Genomic DNA, 23,739 nt, shown 5'->3' with positions numbered 1-23,739 from the left:
AGCAATTCCTGATGGAACACTTGCATTCAAACAAGGTAAAACTATAGGAGGTAAAACATCGAAGGATCAACTGACGATCCTCCTTTGCTGCAATATGGATGGGAGTGAGAAGTTGGAACCACTCGTCATTGGAAAGAGCAAACAGTCCCGTTGTTTCAAGAATGTTAAGTGACTTCCTGTGTCATTCGAGGCTAACGCAAATTCATGGATGACTGGGGAAATTTGGAGGCAGTGGCTAAAGAAGTTAGACACTAGAATGCGGGCACAAAAGTGTCAGATTTTGTTGCTTTGTGATAATTGTGCTGCACACAGTGATGATGTCAAGCTGTCTAACATCAAGGTGGTCTTTCTGCCACCAAACACTACCTCTATGATCCAACCTATGGATCAGGGCATAATAGCCCATTTCAAACAACATTATCGGGCTCTTGTGCTATGTCGTCTGATAATACATTTCTTGATTAGCTTTCAAAGGTTGCCCTTCTTCGTCAGATCAGAAATAAGCAAATGTTGATAGATGAATGCTTTGATGTTTCACTTATATATACTGTCATCTACCAACATTTGCTTATTTCCGATCTGACGAAGAAGGGCAACCTTCGAAAGCTAATCAAGAAATGTATTAAGTTATGTCCAATAAAAAAGGTATCATCTTATTTTCTTTTCCATGTTTTATTTTGTTTTATTTCTATTGATTACCTACATATGCAGAAAGAAGCCTGGAATCACGTTACACAGGCAACCATTGTGAACTGCTACAAGCGGGCAAGCTTTGTTAGGGATGTAGAGAGGGACGAAACAGATGCAGCTGTTGCAAACGCGTCAGATGAACAGACTATTGACATCCCAGCCTGTGTTACTGAAGAGGAGTTTCATCACTACGTAGCTGTTGATTACAATCTACAAACAGCTGACGACAGCACTGATGTCCAGATATGCGCCAACATGCAGGCAACGGCTGATGATGAAACAGATGATGAAATGAGCAGTGAGGCACATGCTGACGAAATTCAACAACCTACTGTCACTTTTGCAAGAGCGCTGGAGAGTCGTAACACCGTGCGAGCCTATCTGGAGGCCACTGGATGTCAGTGCTATGACAGTTTTTACCATCTGGCAGACGTAGTCTATGGAACTCACAGACACAAGAGTGTACAGAGGACTATGACTGATTACTTCAAGTAAGCCTAACGTCAGTTAACGGAGACTGTATACTGTACATATAATAAACAGTACTGTACATATGTTTATCAGATGTCAAGCTTCTTTGGGTCACAACGGTTAAGTGCACGCTCCGGTTAACTGCATGTATTTCTTTGGTCCCAGACCCTTGCACTTAAGCAGATTGCACTGTAGTAATTTATAATTTCTGTTGCACATATCAGACACCACTGTATTGAGACATATAGGAGATAATTCAGTAATGGTTGCCAAGTTATGAGGTAAAGGTTCAGGCGTAATTACTGTTATAGTCAACGCTTATGTGTGTAAGTGCAAGCATGTATTCTGCGTCAGCGGCTGATGTAAATGCACGCGTTACATGCGTAACTAATAGTATTCTATAAGGGTCGTGTGTAATTGCTAGACACGGCCAAGCCCCTCCCATGTCCTTACCCACAGTGCAGTTATAGAATAGTGCCTAACTGCTGTTCCACACGTAACTGCCATCTCCCCCCATTTAGCCACGTAACTGCCATTTTAGCGCAAGATCAGCGCTTCACTTCAGGTGCTCTATGTAGAATTAGGGGAATAACGAACAGTCCCCACTCGCTGGAACTTACAATGAAGAGACACCGAAGACACACAGCAAAATGAAATAAAAGACTTTGAGTTCCACACAAGGCCTTGACAGAGAGAGAGAGTTCAAAATAGGTGGGATGAGTGTTCCGCTTCTGTCGCAGATGCCTTGCCTCAGAGATCCATTAAACTTGCAGGAGTAAAATTTCAGCAGGACGTCTGGCCTGTAGTTTTCAAACACTTAATCTAGATGTCTCAGATTATGAGCATATTCAGAGGCGCCACACGCATACGGGGCGAACTCCATATCTGGCGCTGAACGTTAGTTATTACTTGGTGATGTTCCAAACACGGCAGTGGCAGCTATTCCCATACTCTGCCCTGCCGCTGCCGGCACCCGACTCTACCCTTTACTGCGGCCCGCCTGAAGTAACTTCCTGTTTTGCTCAGGCAGCTCCAGTAAAGTGAAGAGGCGGGTGCCGGCGGCAGCAGGGCAGCATATGGGAATTGTTGCTGCTGCCGGGTTTAGAACGTCACCATGACAAGGTAAGAGGGGGGGGGGGGGGGGGTGACATGTTGCCTTGGGCTGGCCCTGGTTTAAGGCATTTTGTGGTAAGCTTTTTCTCCACGTTAAGTGCGTATTAGCATGTAACCTGGTTTAGTAAAACAGCCCCTAAATCTGTTTGCTGCCATCCTTGCTTTTATTGATCTCAGATAAAGGTCCATTTGCATATTGTGTAGCATAAACCTATGATTATAAACTCAGTCTGTGCCTGAAACAGGGGCGTAGCCAGACCTCGGCGGGTTGGGGGGGGCCAGAGCCCGAGGTGGGGGGGCACTGTTTAGCTGCCTCCCTCTGCCGCATTGGACCCCCCGCTGCTGCAACCGCAACCCCCGCCACCGCCCCCTGCCCCGCCGCCGCATAAGGTACCTTGTTTGCTGGCAGGGGTCCCCAATCCCTGCCAGCCAAAGAGTCTTCTTCAGCACCGGTTGACTCCCGCGCCTTCGTTGTGTGATCATCTGTTTCTGATGCCTTACATCCTGCACGAGGCTACATGCACGGTGTAGGACTTAAGGCGTCAGAAACAGATGATCACAGAACAAAGGCACTGGAGTTGACTGGCGCAGAAGAAGACTCTTCGGCTGGCGGGGATTGGGGACCCCCGCAAGCAAACAAGGTACCTGATGATGCGGCGGCGGGGGGGGGGGGGGGGTCAAATGTAGAGGGGGCCAGGGCTTAATCTGTGGGGGCCCATGCCCCGTGGCTCCACGTAGCTACGCCCCTGGCCTGAAAGATTGGATGTTTGCATAGGTAAGGAGGTTTTTGCATCTGACCTGGTTCTTTGTCAGCGTCTTGTGTTTTTTGTTTTGTATGTCATCTGATGGCCGTTCTTCTCCCATGCAGGTCCTGGACTGGATTGAGAATCACGGAGAAGCTTTTCTGAGTAAACACACGGGAGTGGGGAAGTCCCTTCATCGAGCTCGGGCCCTTCAGAAAAGACATGATGATTTTGAAGAAGTTGCACAGGTAAGAGGCCTAGTTCCATCTTGCAGCATGTCGTCAGTAATGTTCCCCCCCCCCCCCCCCCCCCCCATCAGCAACAGAACGAGTTTACGTCCATTCCCAGTGAGCAGTAGTTCAGCCTTGCTCAGCACCCAGGATAGTGTGCTAAAATACAGCAGTCAGGGGTGTGCCAAAACATTCTGGACACGCGCAGATCCATTTTTCAGCACGCCTGTAAAAAAAAGGCCTTTTTTACATTTTTGCTGAAAATGGACATGCAGCAAAATAAAAATTTGGCGCTTGTCCATTTTGGGTTTGAGACCTTTCTGCCAGCCATTGACTTAGCATAGCAGTAAGGTTTCATGTGGTAACTGTGCGGTGACGATTACCGCCCGGTTTCTGCCGTGCGCAGGAAAAAATAAAAATTATTTTCCAGCTCGCATAGCGGACGTTCATTAAAAGCAAAATTACCGCCCGGGCCTCGCAGTAGCTGAGCGGTAACTCCAAATTGACGCGCATAGGACACGCTTACGCGGCTTAGTAAAAGGGCCCCTCAATGTCTTTGTAAGCCAAAACAAGCATAACTTGTTGAGCTCACTGAGGTTAGTTCTTGGAAACTCTGTGGCGTATGTGGGCAACATGAGGAATCCAAGATTTGGCCTTTCATCGACTAAGGCTAAAAAAATTTAGATGGGATTATTCACTTGTCCATTTCCCCAGCTCCAAGCAAGTTACATTTTAGGTATAGTAGGTATTTCACTGTCCCAGAAGCTTTATTATGGTCCATAAGTGCTAGATTTACCAATGTGCGTTAATGTACATTATACCAAACCCTATTATTTTCAGCAGGGCCTATTGACTAATAACTCATATCAAACACAAGCTAACTCACATTAGTGCAGAATAGTAAATCTTTCACTAGGTTTGTATCTGACGTAATGGTAATGTGCCTTGCCCACTGTAACAATTCTCGGCCTGCTACTCTAACTGCTAGTGCCTAGTGCACTTCTACACTCTCAGGGCACCAGGGGCGTAGCTATGTGGGGCCATGGGGGCCTGGGCCCCGTAGATTTGGCCCTGGACCCCCTGCTGACGACCCTCTCAACCCACCCTCCCGCTGCCAACCCGCCGTCGCCGTCTACTACCTTTGCTGGCGGGGGACCCCAACCCCCGCCAGCTGAGGTCCTCTTCTTCCTTCGTTCTGTTTCTGAGTCTGACGGCGACGTCAGACCCAGAAACAGAACGAAGGAAGAAGAGGACCTCGGCTGGCGGGGGGTTGAGGTCTCCCGCCAGCAAGGGTAGGCGGCGGGAGGGGGAGTCGAGAGGGTCGTCAGCAAGGGGGGGGTGTCAAAATTGGTGGTGGTGGTGGCGGCGGCGGGGGGGGTCTGCAATGCTGGGGGGGTTCGGCAATGGCGGGGGGATTGGTGGCGCCGAGGGGGGGGATAAAATTTGCCCCCTCACCTCGGGCTCTGCACCCCCCTCCCGCCAAAGTCTGGCTTTGGTCCTGCAGGGAACTGTGCTAAAATGTTGTGTTTCTTCATACCTGTGGACCTGATAGCTACAGCAAAGCGGCCTTTTAATGGACTTTGTAGTATTTACGTGATTAGGGCTGTGTGGACTGAGATATGCTATACAATGAGAACTGTAGCTGTAGAGTGACTGGGATACTGGCCTAGGATGGTCCTAGTTCATAGTCTGTGCTGAAACTACTAACTGACGTTCACTAATACAGCCCTTTGAGGGTATCAACGATCCACTAAAACATGTATTTATTTAGAATTAGCTCATACCTATTCAGTAATAGCTTAAGGCAAGTTACATTCAGGTATGCTAGGTCGTTCCTGTATATAATTTATTTAATTTAGTTCAGAGATTTATTTCCCGCTTTAACATCAAAGCGGGTTACAAAAGAAACATGCACAATATCAAAACATACATTAAACTCATGTAATATCACAAATCTCGATGATCAAAAATAGGATTGGGAGAACTGCCAAAGAAATAGGCTTGTCCTTATGCATCAATAAATGTTTTTACAAAATAAAAAGTTTTTAGCAATTTGTTAAATTGTGGATAGTCAGTGCAAAGTCTTAAATAACCTGGAAGATGGTTCCACAAATTCCCCCCAGCTACTGAAAAAGTATGATTTCGCGTTTCTGAGAAATGACAAGCAGGCCCAGATAGCTGCTTTGTCAACACGGAGCAAAGATTTAATTTTGTACCTGAGGCAATGGAGGGTTAAGTGGCTAGCCCAAGATAACAAGGAGTAGCATCCGGATTTGATCCTGGCAGCCAGCCTGCTGGAGTGAAGGAGTAGCCCAGTGATGGGCAACCTTTTGAGCTTGGTGTGTCAAAATTCGCCAAAAAACCGAGTATAACTCGGGTGGTGTGTCACTTCAAGAAAAATCACTGCTACTAGGACCGCCCCCGGGCCCCCCCTACCCGAGATCGCTGCCCACCCGAGGTCGCCGGGCCCCCCCCCTCCACCCTCTACCAGGCCCGGAACTAACCTTAAAGCCTTCTTTCACGTCGCAGCAAGCAGCAGCAGGGCAGACCTCTCCTCCTTCCTTCTGTGCTCCGCCCTCGCGGACGTTACGTCAGGCAAGGGCAGGACACGGAAGGAAGGAGTGGCCTGCCCTGCTGCTGCTTGCTGCGACGTGAAAGGAGGCTTTAAGGTTAGTTTCCGGGAGCAAGGAGGGAGGGCGGACCACACTGCGGCGGCGCCGCGTGTCATCGAAAATGGCTACGCGTGTCAGTGCTGACACGCGTGTCATAGGTTCGCCATCAGGGGAGTAGCCTAATATTTAGTGCGGTGACCTAAGAACCTGGGGAAGTGGGTTCAGTTTCCACTGCAGCTGCTTGTGACCCTGGGCAAGACAGTTAACCCTTCATTGCTCTCAGTGCATCTACACGAGCCCAACGCACGCCATAATGGACTTACTGCCCGGTTACCGTATGGCTCATGCGGTAATTTCATTTTTGGCAAGTGTCTGATACGCGCAGCTGAAAAATAATTTTTATTTCCGGACATGCATATTGGATGCACGCCAAGTGGCATTTGACGCACATAGGTCATTACTGCCCGGTTACCACTTGAAAGAAACTTTACCGCTAAGTCAATGGCTGGCCTTAAGGTCGCAGACCCAAAATGGACGCGTGGCAATTTTGATTTTGCCGCACGTCCATTTTCGTCAAAAATTTTTAAAAAGGCCTTTTGTACAGGCGCGCTGAAAAATGGATCGGTGCACCGAAAACCCACACCTACACTATCACAAGCCATTTTTCAGTGCACCTTAGTAAAAGGACTTCTTAGATTGTGAGCCAACTAGGGGCAGAGAACATACCTGTACATAATATGAAAGTCACTTTGGTTGTACCACAGAATGGTACTATAGCAAATCCATTGCATTTTAAAGATACTGCGGCGGCTAAGAAAGCAAATAGAATGTTAGGTATTATTAGGAAAGGAATGGAAAACAAAAGTGAGGACGTTATAATTCCTTTGTATCGGTCCATGGTGCGACCACACCTCGAATATTGTGTTCAATTCTGGTCACCGCATCTCAAAAAAGATATAGTGGAATTAGAAAAGGTACAGAGATGGGCGATGAAAATGATAAAGGGGATGGGACAACTTCCCTATGAGGAAAGGCTGAAGTGTCTAGGGCACTTCAGCTTGGTGAAAAGACGGCTGAGGGGAGATACGATAGAGGTCTTTAAAATAATGAGTGGAGTAGAACGGGTAGACGTGAATCGTTTGTTTACTCTTTCCAAAAATACTAGGACTAGAGGGCATGCGATGAAGCTACAATGTAGTAAATGTAAAACGAATCGGAGAAAATGTTTCTTCACTCAACATGTAATTAAACTCTGGAATTCGTTGCCAGAGAATGTGGTAAAGGTGGTTAGCTTAGCGGGGTTTAAAAAAGGTCTGGCCTGCTTCCTAAAGGAAAAGTTCATAGACCATTATTAAATTGACTTGGGGAAGATGCACTGCTATTTCTGGGATAAGCAGCATAAAATATATTGAATTTTTTTGGGATCTTGCCAGGTATTTGTGACCTGGATTGGCCACTGTCGGAAACAGGATACTGGGCTTGATGGACCTTTGGTCTGTCCCAGTGTGGCAATACTTATGTGCCTAAGTGGAGTACAGATTACAGATTGGTAATGTATGAACAAATTTTTTCTAGAGACAAGGACGTGATAGAACTAGAGGACATGAATTGAGGTCCCAGGTCCAGGTGGTAGGAGAAACATCAGGAAATACTTTTTCACAAAGAGGGTGGTGTTGGCCTGGCATTCCCTTCTGGTGGAGGTGGTGGGGGGTCAAAAATAGCAATGGAAATACATGGGATAAAACACAGGGGATCTCTACATAGGAAGAGAAGGGAAACAAAACAAACTTCGAATGACCTTCACACTTTAAACAAAAGCACAGAGCAATGTCACCTGCAATGAGCGCCAGGTGCATCCCTAAACTAAGGCCTAGAGGGGTGCAGCATGCACAGAGCGACAGATATAACCACCTGGTTGGGCAGACTAGACGGACCATGCAGGTCTTTATTTGCTGTCATTTACTATGTTAATATGTTACTGCTGTATGTAAGTGTTGGCAGCCACCAAAATTATTCTAAGTGCCTTCTGCATGCTGTTGAAGTGTTTCACTGCCTTGCCATGGCTGTGCTTGTTGGTGAAATGAGAAATATCACTGCATTTGTTATTATTTCTCTCTGCTGTTTATGACTGGAATGCAGATCCGTGACTCTGGGAGGATAAGGCCGTGGCAGTGCTTCATGTAAAGTTAATGACTTGCTAATCTGATTTCCTTTGGAAATGATAAAAGAGGAAGAGAGAAATAGGCATTAGATTTTGATAGAATTAGAGCTTGGGAAGCTTTTTGTCACATATTTGTATCTCCAAAGATCAATTTAGATTTTTCTAACATAGTAGATGACGGCAGAAAAAGACCCACACGGTCCATCCAGTCTGCCCAACAAGATAAACTCATGTGTATACCTTACCTTGATTAGTACCTGTCTTTTTCAGGGCACAGACTGTATAAGTCTGGCCAGCACTATCCCCGCCTCCCACCACCGGCTCTGGCACAGACCCTATAAGTCTGCCCACCACTATCTTCGCCTCCCCACCACCAACCCCTCTTCCCCCCACCGGCTCCACCACCCAATTTCGGCTAAGCTTCTGAGGATCCATTCCTTCTGCACAGGATTCCTTTATGTATATCCCATGCATGTTTGAATTCCGTTACCGTTTTCATTTCCACCACCTCCCGCGGGAGGGCTTTCCAAGCGTCCACCACTCTGTCCGTGAAAAAAATACTTCCTGACATTTTTCTTGAGTCTGCCCCCCTTCAATCTCATTTCATGTCCTCTCATTCTACCGCCTTCCCATCTCCTGAAAAGATTCGTTTGCGGATTAATACCTTTCAAATATTTGAACATCTGTATCATATCACCCCTGTTTCTCCTTTCCTCCAGGGTATACATGTTCAGGTCAGCAAGTCTTTCCTCATACGTCTTGCAACGCAAATCCCATACCATTCTTGTAGCTTCTTTTTGGTACTGTGATGGAAATTTACTTCCTTGTGTTCTGCCTGTCTTGGCTCTTGGTCTTGGTGCAAGACGAAAGCGTGGCAGTGTTCAATGGTTTCCCCACTGTTTGCTTTGTGATCTTCAATTTCAGTGGATTTTCCGCTGGAAGAGTGTCTTGATATCTCTGCTATTCAAGAAAGAGTCCCAAACATTAGGCATTAAAAACTAATGGGCAGAAAACATGACACATAGAGGCATATTGGAAAGCATTTAGGCTTACAAAGTCTATGGTGTCCTTTTACAAAGGTGTGTAATGAGCTATGCGTGTCCAGTGCACACCAAATCGGCATTACCGCCCGGCTACCGTGTGCCCCGCTGAAAACATGTGGTAGAAAATATTACCCGGCAGTAAACAGAGTGGGTGCGCTGCATGCCTACTTCCCGGGTAGCGAGTGAGACCTTACCGCAAAGTCAGTGGGTGGCGGCAAGGTCTCAGGCTGAAAATGGACATGCACTGGTTTTTATTTTGCCGCAAGTCCATTTTCCGGACCCTTAAAAAAGGCCCTTTTTCCAGGACACAGTAAAAACTGGCCCGGCACGCACCCAAGAGATGTGCTTGCATTGCCACAGGCCCACTGTATGCTGCGGCTTAGTAAAAGGACTCCTATGTGCTTTAAACATGAGCACCATAGTGTGAGATATGTTCTTGACACTGTCTTAGTGACCTATTAACCTTGCTGGTTTGGCATGGGGGTGGGGCAAAATCCACTGAGGGGCTAAGGGAGCAAACCTCTTCCTAAACCTTCCAGTGGAGTGCTGCTCAATAGCAGCTGCTCACTAAATCCAAAACATGCTTGGGAGCATGTGTAACTGCCTACATGGATCTTTTAGGACACAGATGTCTACTTCACTCCTCAAATGGGCACTAAACGACTATGAAGTTGCCATGCCCTTGTCCTGTCCAAAACACACCCAGTCCATATCTCTTTGCCATGTACACACACTTAGGTCTAATACATGCATATCTCAGGCTTTGCAAAATAGGGACATGGATGTTTATGCAAGGTAAACATTTTTGTGTCAGTTTACTAAATTACATTATGATCTTATAACCATCTACGGCCAACAAGTTTTAAGCGGATAACATCAAGAGAAAGAGCATTCTCCAGATAATTGTACAGAATAATCCCAATCTAAAACTTGAGACCAGCATCTATAAGTTAGGAGACATATTTTCTAAAAAGAAAAGTCTTAAACAATTTCCTAAACTCAAGATCATATTCTATATACCTTAAAGAAGAAGGGAGAGAATTCCGGCTTGAAATACACTACCTTGAGTGAATGCTTTCAAAAAGGCGGTCAATAAATCCTAATAATAAATAAATAAAATAAGTCAGCTTAGACTGGAGAAAATGCAAAGGCTTCAATTTACGAACAGAGGGAAAATCCAACAGAAAAATATTTCTAGTAGCTGGTGAAAAACAGATAGCCTAGGAAAGCTCCAGGAAAAACCTTAAAGGTCAGAATTGTAATCTGGCCTCCACTGGCAATCAGTGTAACTGTAACATTAAAGGGGAGATGGAGTCGTATATATTTGCCGTAAAGATGACTCTAGCTGCAACATTCTGTACTCTCTGCAATTTCATTATTAAAGATTTAGTACAGCCAATAGCAATAGAGTCGCAGTAGTCCAATATTGGTAATATTAATGACTGTACTACTAGGTGAAAAATCGATGGTTCAAAATATTTACGAATAACCCGAAGCTTTTTGAGTAGAAAGATTTACCAACTACCTTATTAACCTGAATATTAAAAGAAAGTAGGGCTTGTAAAATGAGGGCCATAGTAAATAGTCATGTGAAGTCGCCAAGCTAAGATCGGGCTGCAGTACTTTTAAATAAATACTGAATTTTGATATCTGGGGACTGAACTCTGTCTGTGGTTGTGTTTTATTGTCAATTATTCTTCCCCTTCGGGTTCTTTGTTTAAACTATTATACTTGCACCTTGTTGTATATTTTGTATTGTTTCTGGTTTTAAAGTTTTCCCTTTTTACGGAGGTTGTACATCACTCTGTTGTATGTAAATGGTTTATTATTTACATGATGATGCAAAGTGTATTCATACTAGGGCCCATGGCTGGAAGGACCCTGCAGTGAGTACACCTGCATCAGTCTAAATTTATTTATTTATTTATTACATTTGTATCCCGCGCTTTCCCGCTCATCGCAGGCTCAATGCGGCTTACATAGTAACAAGAGAATACAATCTGTAGTATCAGAATCAACAAAGGAGGTATGTGATAGGACAAATGAACAAGGGTAAATGGGATAAAAAGAGGTATGAGAGAAAGGATAGGGATAGGTAAGGACGTAGAGCGATAAAGAAGAGGTAGGGGAAGAACATGGAGGGTAAGAAGATTGGTAGGAGGTAATTTCTAAGTCATTGTTGTTAATGATAAGATGAACCGGTAAATGGATGGGTTGCTTATGTTTGCTTATGGTAGGTCAAGTCATTTGGGTAAATCTGTTTGAATAGATGGGTTTTCAATAGTTTCCTAAAGGGAAGGTATTCACTAGTTGATCGCATGTATCTGGGTAGAGCATTCCAGAGCTGGGATCCCAGGTAGGGGAAGTTAGATACATAATATGTTTTATACTTTAGTCCTTTTGCAATTGGGAAGGTGCAGGTTAAGGTATGTCTGTGAAGATGGTGACCTGTTTCTGGATGGAAGATCTAATAGATTGACCATGTAACTTGGTGATACTCCATGGATGATCTTGTGTATTAGTGTGACGGCCTTAAAGTTGACTCGTTCTCTAATAGGGAGCCAATGAAGTTTCATACGGAGGGGTGTTGCACTTTCGAATCTAGGCTTCCCATAAATAAGTTTAGCTGCCGTGTTCTGGGCAGTCTGAAAGATGGGCTTGGAGAGCAAGATCGGGTCTGCTAGCATATAGGGCCACTAGTGGGGAAAGAACTGGGGCCAGATGGCTCCTATGTTGGACTTGCAGCAAGAAGATGGTTATGATGGAGGAATCTGCCTCTACTGAAAGCTTGGATAAGTCTTTTTGCTAAGGGCCTGTGAAGGCGGGGAATGAAGGAGCAGCATGACCCAGTGGCCACAGGTGCAGCAAGAAGCATTTTTGAAATGCTGCTGCTTCCCCGCCTCCTATAAGCTGGTTGGTTCTCAGGAGCAGAATGAGCTAATCAGCTGTTGGAGGCGAGAAAAGCAGCAGCACTTTTGCTTGTTTTCCCTGGCTGTGTCACTGCTGATGGGAGTGAGAGCAAGGGGGAGATAAGAAAAAGCGGGGAAAGAGAGGTGAGAGCGAGGGGGAAGATGAAAAAGGTCAGACCAAAGGGGTGAGAGGGGTGTGAGCAAAAGATAGAGGTCAGTGAGCTGAAAGCACAACTGCACAAGGGTATACAAGGTGAAAGCAAGAGGCTTAGGGCCCCTTTTACTAAGCCGCGTTAAGCTCTACACGCGCCCAACGCGTGCCAAAATGAACTTACCGCCCAACTACCGTGCGCCTCTTGTGATCATTTCATTTTTGGCGCGTGTCTGCTATGCGCATCTGGAAAATATATTTTATTTTCGGACACGCGTAGCGGATGCGCGCCAAGTGGCATCTGACGCACGTAGGTCCTTACCGCGCAGATTCCTTACTGCTAGTTCTGTGACTGGCGGTAAGGTCAGATACCTAAAATGGACGTGTGGCAATTTTGATTTTGCCGAATGTCCATTTTCGGCAAAACATTTAAAAAAGGCATTTTTGGTATGTGCGCTGAAAAATATTTCTGCATGCGCCCAAAACCCGGGCCTACACTACTATTGCAAGCCACTTTTTTACCGTGGCGTAGTAAAAGGACCCCTTAGAGAGAGAGACCAAAGCAAGCTATGCAAGAGCTGAGAGGAAAGTGGAGGAAGAACTAGGGAAGCGAGGAAGTGGTTATGAATTGCAGGACCCCATATTTCAATATAGCTCTCTTTGACTGTGTAATAAATTTTATTTATTTAGATTTTGCTCACATCTTTCAGTAGTAGCTCAAGGTGAGTTACATTCAGGTAAACTGGGTATTTCCCTGTCGGGCTCACAATAGTTGGTGACTTGCCCAAGGTCAACAGTGGGGTTTGAACCGGGCCACTACTAGGCCTCTCCTCCACTGCAAACAAAAGAAACCAAAGTGGAGCTCTTAATAGGTTCGTTGCTATCATGGTTTGCACAAAACTAACCCATTTGGAGACAGTGCCCCTGGAGGGTTATCTTTTTTCTGGCTTCGAGGTGCATCATGAGGTACAGCTGGTAGTAAAGACATACTTTTCATACAGAATAGCCAAGCAGCCATCTTAGGTGTACTGAGGTCCTGGCAGAGAAATAAAAAATCATTATTTTAATCAAAAGTTACAGTTTCTCAGCTCTGGATTCTCCAGTCTGGTTTGTCTCTACCACAGTTACAGGAGTAAAAGGAGCATTCATTTCTGTGGCATAAGATAGACAAAGCAATAAAAAGCCATATTTTGTTTTCTGATTGCTAGGAACTGCGTTTCTTTTCTTTTCTTTATTTAAAGAAAAATAAGTATACAGTTAACACTAAGCAGACACAGAAAGCAACTCCATTGAGTTGCTGCAACCAAAATTGTAAAACCACTCGTCCATGATTGTGTGACTGCACCAGTGGTGTAGCCAAGGCTGGGCCCAGGTGGGCCCGGGCCCACCCACTTTGGGCTCAGGCCCACCCAGTATCTGCACACCTATGATGTAGCTGGCAGGGATTCTTCCCAAGTCCCACCAGCCGAAAATTCCCAACAACTGTCCCTCCTGCATACCTTGTGAATAGAAGCTCTTCGCCTGCAGCAAGCAGTGACTGATACATGCTGTGGGGCCAACATGAGCAGTGTGTATTACAGGGGCGTATCTGAAAGTCGGCGGTAGCGGGGGCCGAAGCCAGAGTGAGGGGGCACATTATAGCCCCCCCCAGCCGCCGCCATTTCCGACCCCCCCCCCTGCCGCCGTGGGTACCTTTGCTGGTGGGGGACCCCAACCCCCACCAGCCGAGGTCCGCTTCCTCCTGCCGCTGCGAGGTGTTTTAAGTTCTTCATCGGGATTCGTCCTCCATCACTCTGTGCTGCTGTTCAAAGAAGCTGCTAGCTGAATGCAGTTTCGGACTGAGTCTGACGTCGCTGCTGCACTTTGTACATGAGTCTGACGTCCTGCACGTACAACGTGCAGCAGCGACGTCAGACTCAGTCCGAAACTGCATTCAGCTAGCAGCTTCTTTGAACAGCAGCGCAGAGTGATAGAGGACGAATCCCGATGAACTTAAAAAACCTCGCAGCGGCAGGAGGAAGCGGACCTCGGCTGGTGGGGGTTGGGCCCCCGCAGATTTCGCCCTGGACCCCCCTACTGCCGCCGTGGGTACCTTTGCTGGCGGGGGATCCCAACCCCCACCAGCCGAGGTCCGCTTCCTCCTGCCGCTGCGAGGTTTTTTAAGTTCATCGGGATTCGTCCTCCATCACTCTGTGCTGCTGTTCAAAGAAGCTGCTAGCTGAATGCAGTTTCGGACTGAGTCTGACGTCGCTGCTGCACGTTGTACGTGCAGGACGTCAGACTCATGTACAAAGTGCAGCAGCGACGTCAGACTCAGTCCGAAACTGCATTCAGCTAGCAGCTTCTTTGAACAGCAGCGCAGAGTGATGGAGGACGAATCCCGATGAACTTAAAAAACCTCGCAGCGGCAGGAGGAAGCGGACCTCGGCTGGTGGGGGTTGGGCCCCCGCAGATTTCGCCCTGGACCCCCCTACTGCCGCCGTGGGTACCTTTGCTGGCGGGGGATCCCAACCCCCACCAGCCGAGGTCCGCTTCCTCCTGCCGCTGCGAGGTTTTTTAAGTTCATCGGGATTCGTCCTCCATCACTCTGTGCTGCTGTTCAAAGAAGCTGCTAGCTGAATGCAGTTTCGGACTGAGTCTGACGTCGCTGCTGCACGTTGTACGTGCAGGACGTCAGACTCATGTACAAAGTGCAGCAGCGACGTCAGACTCAGTCCGAAACTGCATTCAGCTAGCAGCTTCTTTGAACAGCAGCACAGAGTGATGGAGGACGAATCCCGATGAAGAACTTAAAACACCTCGCAGCGGCAGGAGGAAGCGGACCTCGGCTGGTGGGGGTTGGGATCCCCCACCAGCAAAGGTACCCACGGCGGCAGTAGGGGGGTCCAGGGCGAAATCTGCGGGGGCCCAGGCCCCTGTGGCCCCACGCAGATACGCCCCTGGTGTATTAGTTCCTGCTCACTGCCGGTAAAAATCTGCTATTTAAAAGATATGTGTGTGTGGGGGGGGGGGTGGGGGGGGATGTTTGAGAGACCATATGGTATGCAGATGAGAGAGGGAAAGACCAAATCACTTGTGGGACAAGGCAGAGTTCTTCTGCCCACCCATCTTGGGCCCAGGCCCACCCAAAATTGGGTGTCTGGCTACGCCCCTGGTCACTGCACTGTTTGTGATGCTAGTACTTGATCATGATGGAATGGAACCTGCAGGGAGTGGGGGAGTAGCAGGTGCCGCTCTGGCCACTTCATTGGGTCCATGTGGGTCTTTTTCGGCCGTCATATACTACTATGTTAGTTGAAATTCTCAGCAATAGCTCTTGTTCCTTCAGCGACACCCGAAGCCTGATTTTGCATGGGACACCTAGGTAGGAAATGGGACTTCTAAGTTGAGTCGTTCACAACTTCTCGTGTATTTTAGCAAATTATCACCGAATGCTGAGCTTTTTGTAGAATATGGAGTGAGCTGTTCACAGTTTCCTGTGCATTTTACAAAAGGCTCACTGAATGCTGACCCTTTGTAAATATGGAGTGAGCTATTCACCATTTCCTGTGTGGTTTGCAAAAGGCTCGCTGAAGGACACCAGGGAACACACATGTAGACTGCAGAGCGTCCAGCAGGAGCAGCCATTTTAGTAAGAAGCACGTTCAAAAAGAGAACACGGAGTTTTGAAAGTGTAAATGCCAAGTTTACAACCTATGCAGAATTGCTGGATTTTTTTTTTTTAACTGGATAACCAGAAAGAATGAGTGAAGCAGCGAAAAGAAAACTTTTTTGTATTTTTGAAGGTAGTTTTAAACACCATAAAGGTAAGCACAATTGCCCTCTCACAGTTGCACGTGCAAATCCAAAGTTCAAATGACCAGTGTGCTGACACACCTTTCTCAGAGCAGGCGTTCACGCCAAAAGTATGAGTGTATTGGCACTGCAAAATTGAAAATACGCCCAAGCTAAATGCTAAGAAGCCCGTTTTATACCTATCGGCTTTTTAGCATTTAGCGCACACTGGGGCCCTTTTGCAAAGGCGCGTAAAGGGCTATGCGTGTCCAGCATGCGCCAAATCGGCATTACCACCCAGCTACCGCATGCCCCAGGCAGTAATTCAGAATTTGCCATGCGCCGAAAACACATGGTAGAAACTATTTTCTATTTTCTACCGCGTGGTGCTTCCCCAGCACTGCATGTCCACCGCCCAGGTAGCGTGTGAGACCTTATCGCTCAGTCAATGGGTGGCGGTAAGGTCTCAGGCGGAAAATGGACGCCCGCTGGTTTTTATTTTGCTGCATGTCCATTTTCAGGACCCTTAAAAAAGGCCCTTTTTCCAGTCCGTGGTAAAAACTGGTCTGGCGTGCAGCCAAAAGATGCGCTCGCACTGCCGCAGGCCACTTTTTGCCGCAGCTTAGTAAAAGGGCGCCACTAATCTTTAGTAAAAGGATTCCATAGTTTTTGATCTTCAGAATTTAAAAAAAAACTTGGCTATTTCAGCATTATTTGGCTTGCACTGCTTTTAATTAATGATTTTAGATCATCTGTTTATTTTATATGTATTGTAATGCATGATTATTTTATATTCTTTGTTACTTGCATTTTGTGTTGACATCTTAATGCATCGTAATTGGTTGTAATCCATTCTGAATTAATATACTGTTTTGGCAAACTAAAAATGACACAATTAAATTAAATCAAGCTCTCAGCAGAGGCTTTCATGTGTTCACACTGCTCCTTTTCCTTCTTGTCTATGTGCACAACATACATATGAATGGGGAGAATTGTGCTGAAGTAAGATCAAGGGTAGTGGGGTGGGGAGAGAGGAGGAGGACAGGCCAGCAAAAGTACATCTGTTGATGAATGAATTTGTGAATTGCAAATTTTGCCCAGCATAAATTTACATGCTCAAAAAAAGCTGAGTATCTAAATACAGGCACCTAAGTTAACTCCTATTGTATTTATTTAAACCTTCCAATCTCAGAAACGCTAAAAATCCTTGGAGTCACTATCGACCGCCACTTAACACTCGAAACTCATGCAAACAATACAACCAAAAAGATGTTCTACTGCATGTGGAAACTGAAAAGAATAAGACCATTCTTCCCAAGATCCGTCTTTCGCTGCCTAGTGCAATCCCTCGTATTAAGCCATCTGGATTACTGCAACTCACTATACGCAGGTTGCAAAGAGCAAATACTGAGGAAACTTCAAACAGCCCAGAATACAGCAGCCAGACTCATCTTCGGAAAACCAAAATATGAAAGTGCAAAACCCTTACGAGAGAAGCTACACTGGCTTCCACTCAAGGAACGCATTACTTTTAAAGTATGCACATTAATCCACAAAATCATTCACGGCGAAGCTCCCGCCTACATTTCTGAGTTAATAGACTTACCACCCAGAAACGCCAAAAGATCATCCTGAACTTTCCTCAACCTCCACTTCCCTAATTGCAATGGCGTAAAATACAAGACGCTACACGCGTCAACCTTTTCTCACGTGGGCATGCAGTTCTGGAACGCACTGCCGCGCAACCTGAGAACGATCTACGAGCAAACCTCCTTCCGCAAATTATTGAAGACCCATCTTTTTGAAAAAATTTACGGAAAGAACCAAAACACATAAAGTCCACACTCACTGTTCACTAATGCATCAATACATCCACTTCTGAACTCTCATCCCCCGTAATCTCACCTCACTCATACCTTGACTCACAGAAATATGTATACCATACATAATGCCCTTTTAGCTTCCCGCTATCTCCTTCTAATGTTTCAAGGTTTTGTTCCAGTGTTTATATTCCTTAACAACACTTTGATTGTCTCGCATAACTCTTCACAATGTAATCCATAACTAAGTTGTAACAAATTGTATTTCCATCATTCATATCGTATTGTAAGCCACACTGAGCCCGCAAAAAGGTGGGAAAATGTGGGATACAAATGCAATAAATAAATAAATAAAATAAAATTTATTTATTTGTTGCATTTGTATCCCACATTTTCCCACCTTTTTGCAGGCTCAATGTGGCTTACATAAAGCCGTAATGGCGATCGCCATTTACGGAATGAGAAATACAAGGTATTACAACATTTAGAGTAACAACAGTATTAAAATAAATTAAAGTAAGTATATAAACACTTCATAACAGGCGTAAGAGTTGAGGGAGTAATGCATAACGTTCAATTGGTGACAAAGTAATTGAAGTAAACAAATATAAAGGGTTCAATGTTATCTTGTACTGGTAGAGTTTTGATGACAGGTCATTTATGAAGGATCATTATGATAAGTCTTTTTGAACAGGTTGGTCTTTAGTAATTTCCGGAAGGCTATCAAGTCGTGCATTGTTTCAGTTGGTCACAGTCCTAAGAGATCAATAGTCCAAAGCACTTATGCCTTAAACATTGGTGCTAACCATTGTAACCAGGTACCTCTTAGTGCAGCCAAGGATAGAACAATCTCCTCCAACCACAGGCTCCCAGTACAGTCAAGAAATAAATGTCCACCAGCAACTTCAATCTTAAGGACTTTATTCCATGCAGGTTTCTAGTAGACCTGATACACAGTTCCAACAGCAACATTCACCTTCAATCTTAAGCACATATAAGCCACCTGAAAGTGTGTGGCAAATAGTCCCTTTTAAGCAGTAGGCTATCAGCACATACCAGGATTCAATACAGGCTCCCAGTCAGCTCCAGTCTGGGCTCTTTATCCAGTGCACAGTAACAGTAGTTCAATTCCAAATAAAAGCAGTTCATTCAGTTCATCATCACAGTTAAATCACAAAGCAGCAGTTTCCACCTTCTACTCTCTTTACCTTCAGGATAGTTCAGTACTTTAGAGACTCCTCATACCCAAGGGATTTCACCCTGCTTCAGCTTCACTGGTAAATTCAATACTTTAGGGACTTCTCTTACCCAAGGATTTTCAGCCTGCAACTGCTTCTCTCCTCCTTGGGACTCCTTCCCACCTGCCTAATCAATCCCTGGCTTCTGCTCTCACAACCAATCATTCTCCTTCCATTAGCTTCCCCCACACCCATACCAGCTGAGTTGAGCACTAGACTAATGATGAGCTCCTGCACACAGGGTTTCCTATCTCTCTTTCACCCTAGTGGCAGCCAATCTATACATCCTGCCAGCTTACACCCATGTCTTCCCCTATGGCAGCTAGGAGTCCAGTCCGGGTTCTTCATCTCACCCCCTGGCTCCTTGCCTGCAATGCCTTCTGGGACTTGTATTTCAGACTGAAACTGCCTTAACCCAACTATCCTGGATGTGACTATCTCACAACATACGTGTTTTTTGTGCTTACACAGCCACGTTGGCACCTAGGTGTGGAAGTATCACCATTAAAGTCTAACACCCCGCAGGAAACCACTCTTATTTTTGGCATATGTCCCTTGTAAGATGGTTGTTTCTGCAAGACATCCTGCACAATAAATACACTTGTAATTATGCACATCATTACACGTTTTACAAAAGGCTCCATGTGCATATTGTAAAATACCTAATTTGGATGTCCCTTTTCTTAAATGTCCTGTGCAAAATCAGGCTTCACAGATCAAAGTTTTCGACTGCGTATTCAGTGGTCTTCCTGTTACCTATTAAATGGATGCAGCTGCTGAATTCTGGGCACAAAGATAAATGGATGAAGAATCTGCATATTTTTATTCAGGAACTGTCTTTCTGAACGACCTGAAAAGTCACCTAAATTGTAGATCTCAAATACAGATCACCAATGTGGCCGCGCAGGCTTCTGCTTCTGTGAGTCTGATATTGTGAGTCTGATATTGATATTGTATTGCATTATTGTTTAATTTAAATTATATATGTATTCACTATCAATTAAAATGTTCTATTACATATTGTATTGACATTTTAAGTAGTGCACTATGCCATACTTTGTATTGTTATTTGAATATTTTTTCTTCTATAATTGCCTATTGCTCATGTTTGACCTGTTCTTACTGTACACTTGCCTTGAGTGAATTCCTTCAAAAAGGCGGTAAATAAATCCTAATAAATAAATTCAGTGCAGGTTACCCCAAGCCTCCTCCATCTTCTAAGAAATGCACCTAAATTTAGAAAATCAGTCCCCGTCAGATTTCAAAGGGACCGGTCCGGGCTCTTCATTCTCACAGTCAGTCTCCTAAGCACTGAAAATCATCCCTGTTTTGAAATCTGTCCTGGAGATTGGAATTTTGGGAGTGAGCATGTTTTTTGTATTAATATGTGGCCTTAAACTCTGTGGGCTGTAGGTGGCGCTGTCTAAACATTCAAAAGAACTCGACACAGGTTCATGTAGGATTTTTGGTATCCTAGTGAAGCGGTGAGCTGATTTACAAACAACTACTTGTTTGAACGTTGAGACAGAATACGTAAGAGAGAAATAAAAGATCGATGAGCACTGCTGTAGAGTAGGGGAAGCTTGCCAGGTGCCCTTGGCCTGGATTGGCCGCTGTCGTGGACAGGATGCTGGGCTCGATGGACCCTTGGTCTTTTCCCAGTGTGGCATTACTTATGTACTAATAACCCAGTCCTCAGGACACACCCAGCCACTCAGGTTTTCGTGATATCTACAATGAATATGCATGAGATAAATTTGCCTACAACGGAGGCAGTGAATGCAAATTTATCTCATGCATATTCATTGTGGATATCATGAAAACCAGACTGGCCTAGTGTGTCCCGATGACTGGGTTGAGAACCCCTGCTCCAGAGCTGTGCAATCATTTTTGTGGCTGTGACCCCATGAAAGTGGACAAATAAAATTGTGTGACTCCCCATAGCCACCGAGAGGGGGGGGGGGGGCAGGGGAGCAAAATTCCCCAGGCCTCCAGGGGGGGCCTGGTGCAGGGGTCTCTCTCCTGCTCCTGATGGGACCCGGGTGATCGTGTCCCAACAGGAGCAGGAAAGAGAAAACTCCAGTGCCGGGCCCCCCTTGCATTGCCTGCCTAGCAGCTGCTGGGCCTGCGCATGCTCAATTTTGAGACTGAGCATGTGTGACCTGAGGAAAGCAGTTGCAGGGGCAGGCAATGCTGGGCAGAGGAAGGAGCCGCGCTGCCTGCAGCTAGCCGGGCCAGCCAAGGTACTTCGGGTGGGCAGGGGCGGCAGCAGCGATGACAATTTGGGGGGGTGGTGGCGGCGGTGGTGATGACGATTCTGCCCCGGGTCCCGGCAGTGGCAGCCCTGCCCCAGGTCCGGCTCGATCTCTCAGCTGCCCTGTGACTCCCCCCCCCCCCTTCCCCAGTGGTGTAGAATAATGATCTACTTTCGGAGTGCCCACCGAGGTCATGATCCCAAATGGGGATAGCCACACTTTGGAAGCTCCGCATTAGAATCTGGTTTCTTGGGGTTTCCAGTTCAGTTTTTCTCTTCACATTTCTGTTTCTAATTTGGGGTCACTTATTTTGTTTCTTGGTGTTCTGCATATGTGACTGAGATGAGGTGTAGTTTGTGAAGAGAATCCTACTTTTGATGTTTGCCCAAAAAGAGGTGTGTTGGTGTTCTAGGGATAGGGATAATATTTGCATATGCTCTGAAGCTGGTACCAAGGGGCATGGCTACTGGGGGTGGGGTGGAGGGGTGCAGAGCTGCAGACATTCACCCTGCCCCCTGAGACTGTCCCTGGATGAGTAGCAGCACCTTTTTTCCTTAAAAGAAAACAAAAAACCACGGATAGTACAGAACTATTTGATTTACAGCTATGTTAGATCTCAGGTTTGGTTTCTTTTGGCTTGCAGTCATAAATGATTTCAAAGATCTTGCATTCATTTAGGTGAATGATAACGATAGGGAAAGGAAAGGGGGTGGGATTTGATAAACCACTTTTCTGTGGTTACAGTCAAAGCTGTTCCCATATTATATACAGGCATTTATTTTGTACCTGGGGCAATGGAGGGTTAATTGATTTGGTCAGAAGACACAAGGAGTTGCACTGGTTCTCAGGCCACTGCATTAACCATTAGGCTATGATTACTTAACGGATAACTGGGGTGTGCTTTCTTGTGCAGTTTTGGAACTGTATACCTGGAGTGGTTTGGTAGACACCTTTCTCCTCATTCTATATAGTTTGCCAAAAGTTAGGTGCCAATTTGGCGTATAGGGCTAGATTCTATATAAGGCACCTAAAAAAATCTGCGCAGTAAACATTTCCGCCTAAGCATATTTTATAAGTGGCGCATAAATTTAGGCATGGAATATAGAATATGCTTAGTTGATATCTCAGCGCCTAAAACTATGTGCCTTCATTTACATCAGCGAAAATTACTACTACTACTACTTATCATTTCTATAGCGCTACTAGACGTATGCAGTGCTGTACACTTGAACATGAAGAGACAGTCCTTGCTCGACAGAGCTTGCAATCTAATCAGGACAAACAGGACAAATAAGGGATAAGGACAAAGAGTAGCAAGATTCCAGAATCCCAAACAATAGCAAGATTCCGTGCAGAATCCCAAAGAGTAGCAAGATTCCGGAATCCCAAACAATAGCAAGATTCTGTGCCGAGGGCGGGCCCAGGAGGGAGGAGGGACGTCAGAGACTGCAGAGGAGACGATCAGCTGTTCTTCCCCGTGCAGCACCCTCACACAGAGGTGAGAGGCGCTGCACGGCCCGGTAACAAGGAGGGGGCACTGGTGGAGGGGGGAACGGCGGCGACGACTTCAGGGAGGGCGGCGGGGGCGGGGCACGGGGTGGAGAATAGCGGGAGGCGGAACTGGGAAGAAAGAGAAGAGAGGAAGGGAGGGGCGAGCCGGGGCAGCTTAAACTTTGGATTTTTGGCAAGCGGGGAGCAGCGGGGAGCAGTGGCGACCTCGGGCGGTGGGGGGGGGGGGCAAGGACGCTCATAAAGGACGCTCCTGACGAGCGCCTTTGCCCCCTCCTGAAACACACGTGTTTTGGGGTTTTTTTGTTTTGTTTTGACGTTTTGGGACAACGCTTGGCTGCTCTGCGCATGCCTTACGGGCCGATTAAGGACGTTTTACGAAGGGTTAGTGAATACAAGTGAGCTGCAACGAACAGCTTATTTGCATTCCCTATCCTTCGTGCATTCTTCATTTTTTTTACATTCGGTAACTTCTTTAACGTTTTAGATTTTTTTATGTACGGTTGATGCATCTGGGCCTCAGACAAGTGCGATTGAGTGCTGAATATTGAGTATGCTCTATCTAATACGAATCGGAGAAATTTTTTCTTCACTCAATGTGTAATTAAACGCTGGAATTTGTTGCCAGAGAATGTGGTAAAGGCGGTTAGCTTAGCGGGGTTTAAAAAAGGTCTGGACGGCTTTCTAAAGGAAAAGTCCGTAGACCATTATTAAATTGACTTGGGGAAAATCCACTGCTATTTCTGGGATAAGCAGCATAAAATGTATTGAACTTTTTCGGGATCTTGCCAGGTATTTGTGACCTGGATTGGCTACTGTTGGAAACAGGATACTGGACTTGATGGACCTTTGCTGTGTCCCAGTGTGGCAATACTTATGTATCAAGATTTTAGAAAAGAAAAAAAACATTACATTGAATAAAGTTTCATTAGGTAGGGTATGAAGATTTTTTTGACCAATGACTATGTGAAAGACTGCTGAGACCACAACTCTTCATTACAGATAAAAGTCCACAGACTA

At 45.8% G+C, this 23,739-nt stretch overlaps 1 protein-coding gene across 1 annotated transcript in view; it reads left to right on the top strand.

The window, feature by feature from the left end:
- The window catches only part of KALRN (kalirin RhoGEF kinase), a 1,371,746-nt gene that overhangs the window by 716,034 nt on the left and 631,973 nt on the right, over positions 1-23,739 (top strand). The window contains exon 10 of the mRNA XM_030208706.1: positions 3,143-3,265. Coding sequence (XP_030064566.1) covers positions 3,143-3,265 — 123 coding nt within the window. The remainder of the gene's footprint in view (positions 1-3,142; positions 3,266-23,739) is intronic.

The sequence above is a fragment of the Microcaecilia unicolor genome, chromosome 7 (assembly GCF_901765095.1).
Source record: "Microcaecilia unicolor chromosome 7, aMicUni1.1, whole genome shotgun sequence".
Taxonomy (NCBI): domain Eukaryota; kingdom Metazoa; phylum Chordata; class Amphibia; order Gymnophiona; family Siphonopidae; genus Microcaecilia; species Microcaecilia unicolor.
The sequence above is the reverse complement of the archived record's forward strand: the minus strand, read 5'-3'. Positions and strand labels throughout refer to the sequence as shown.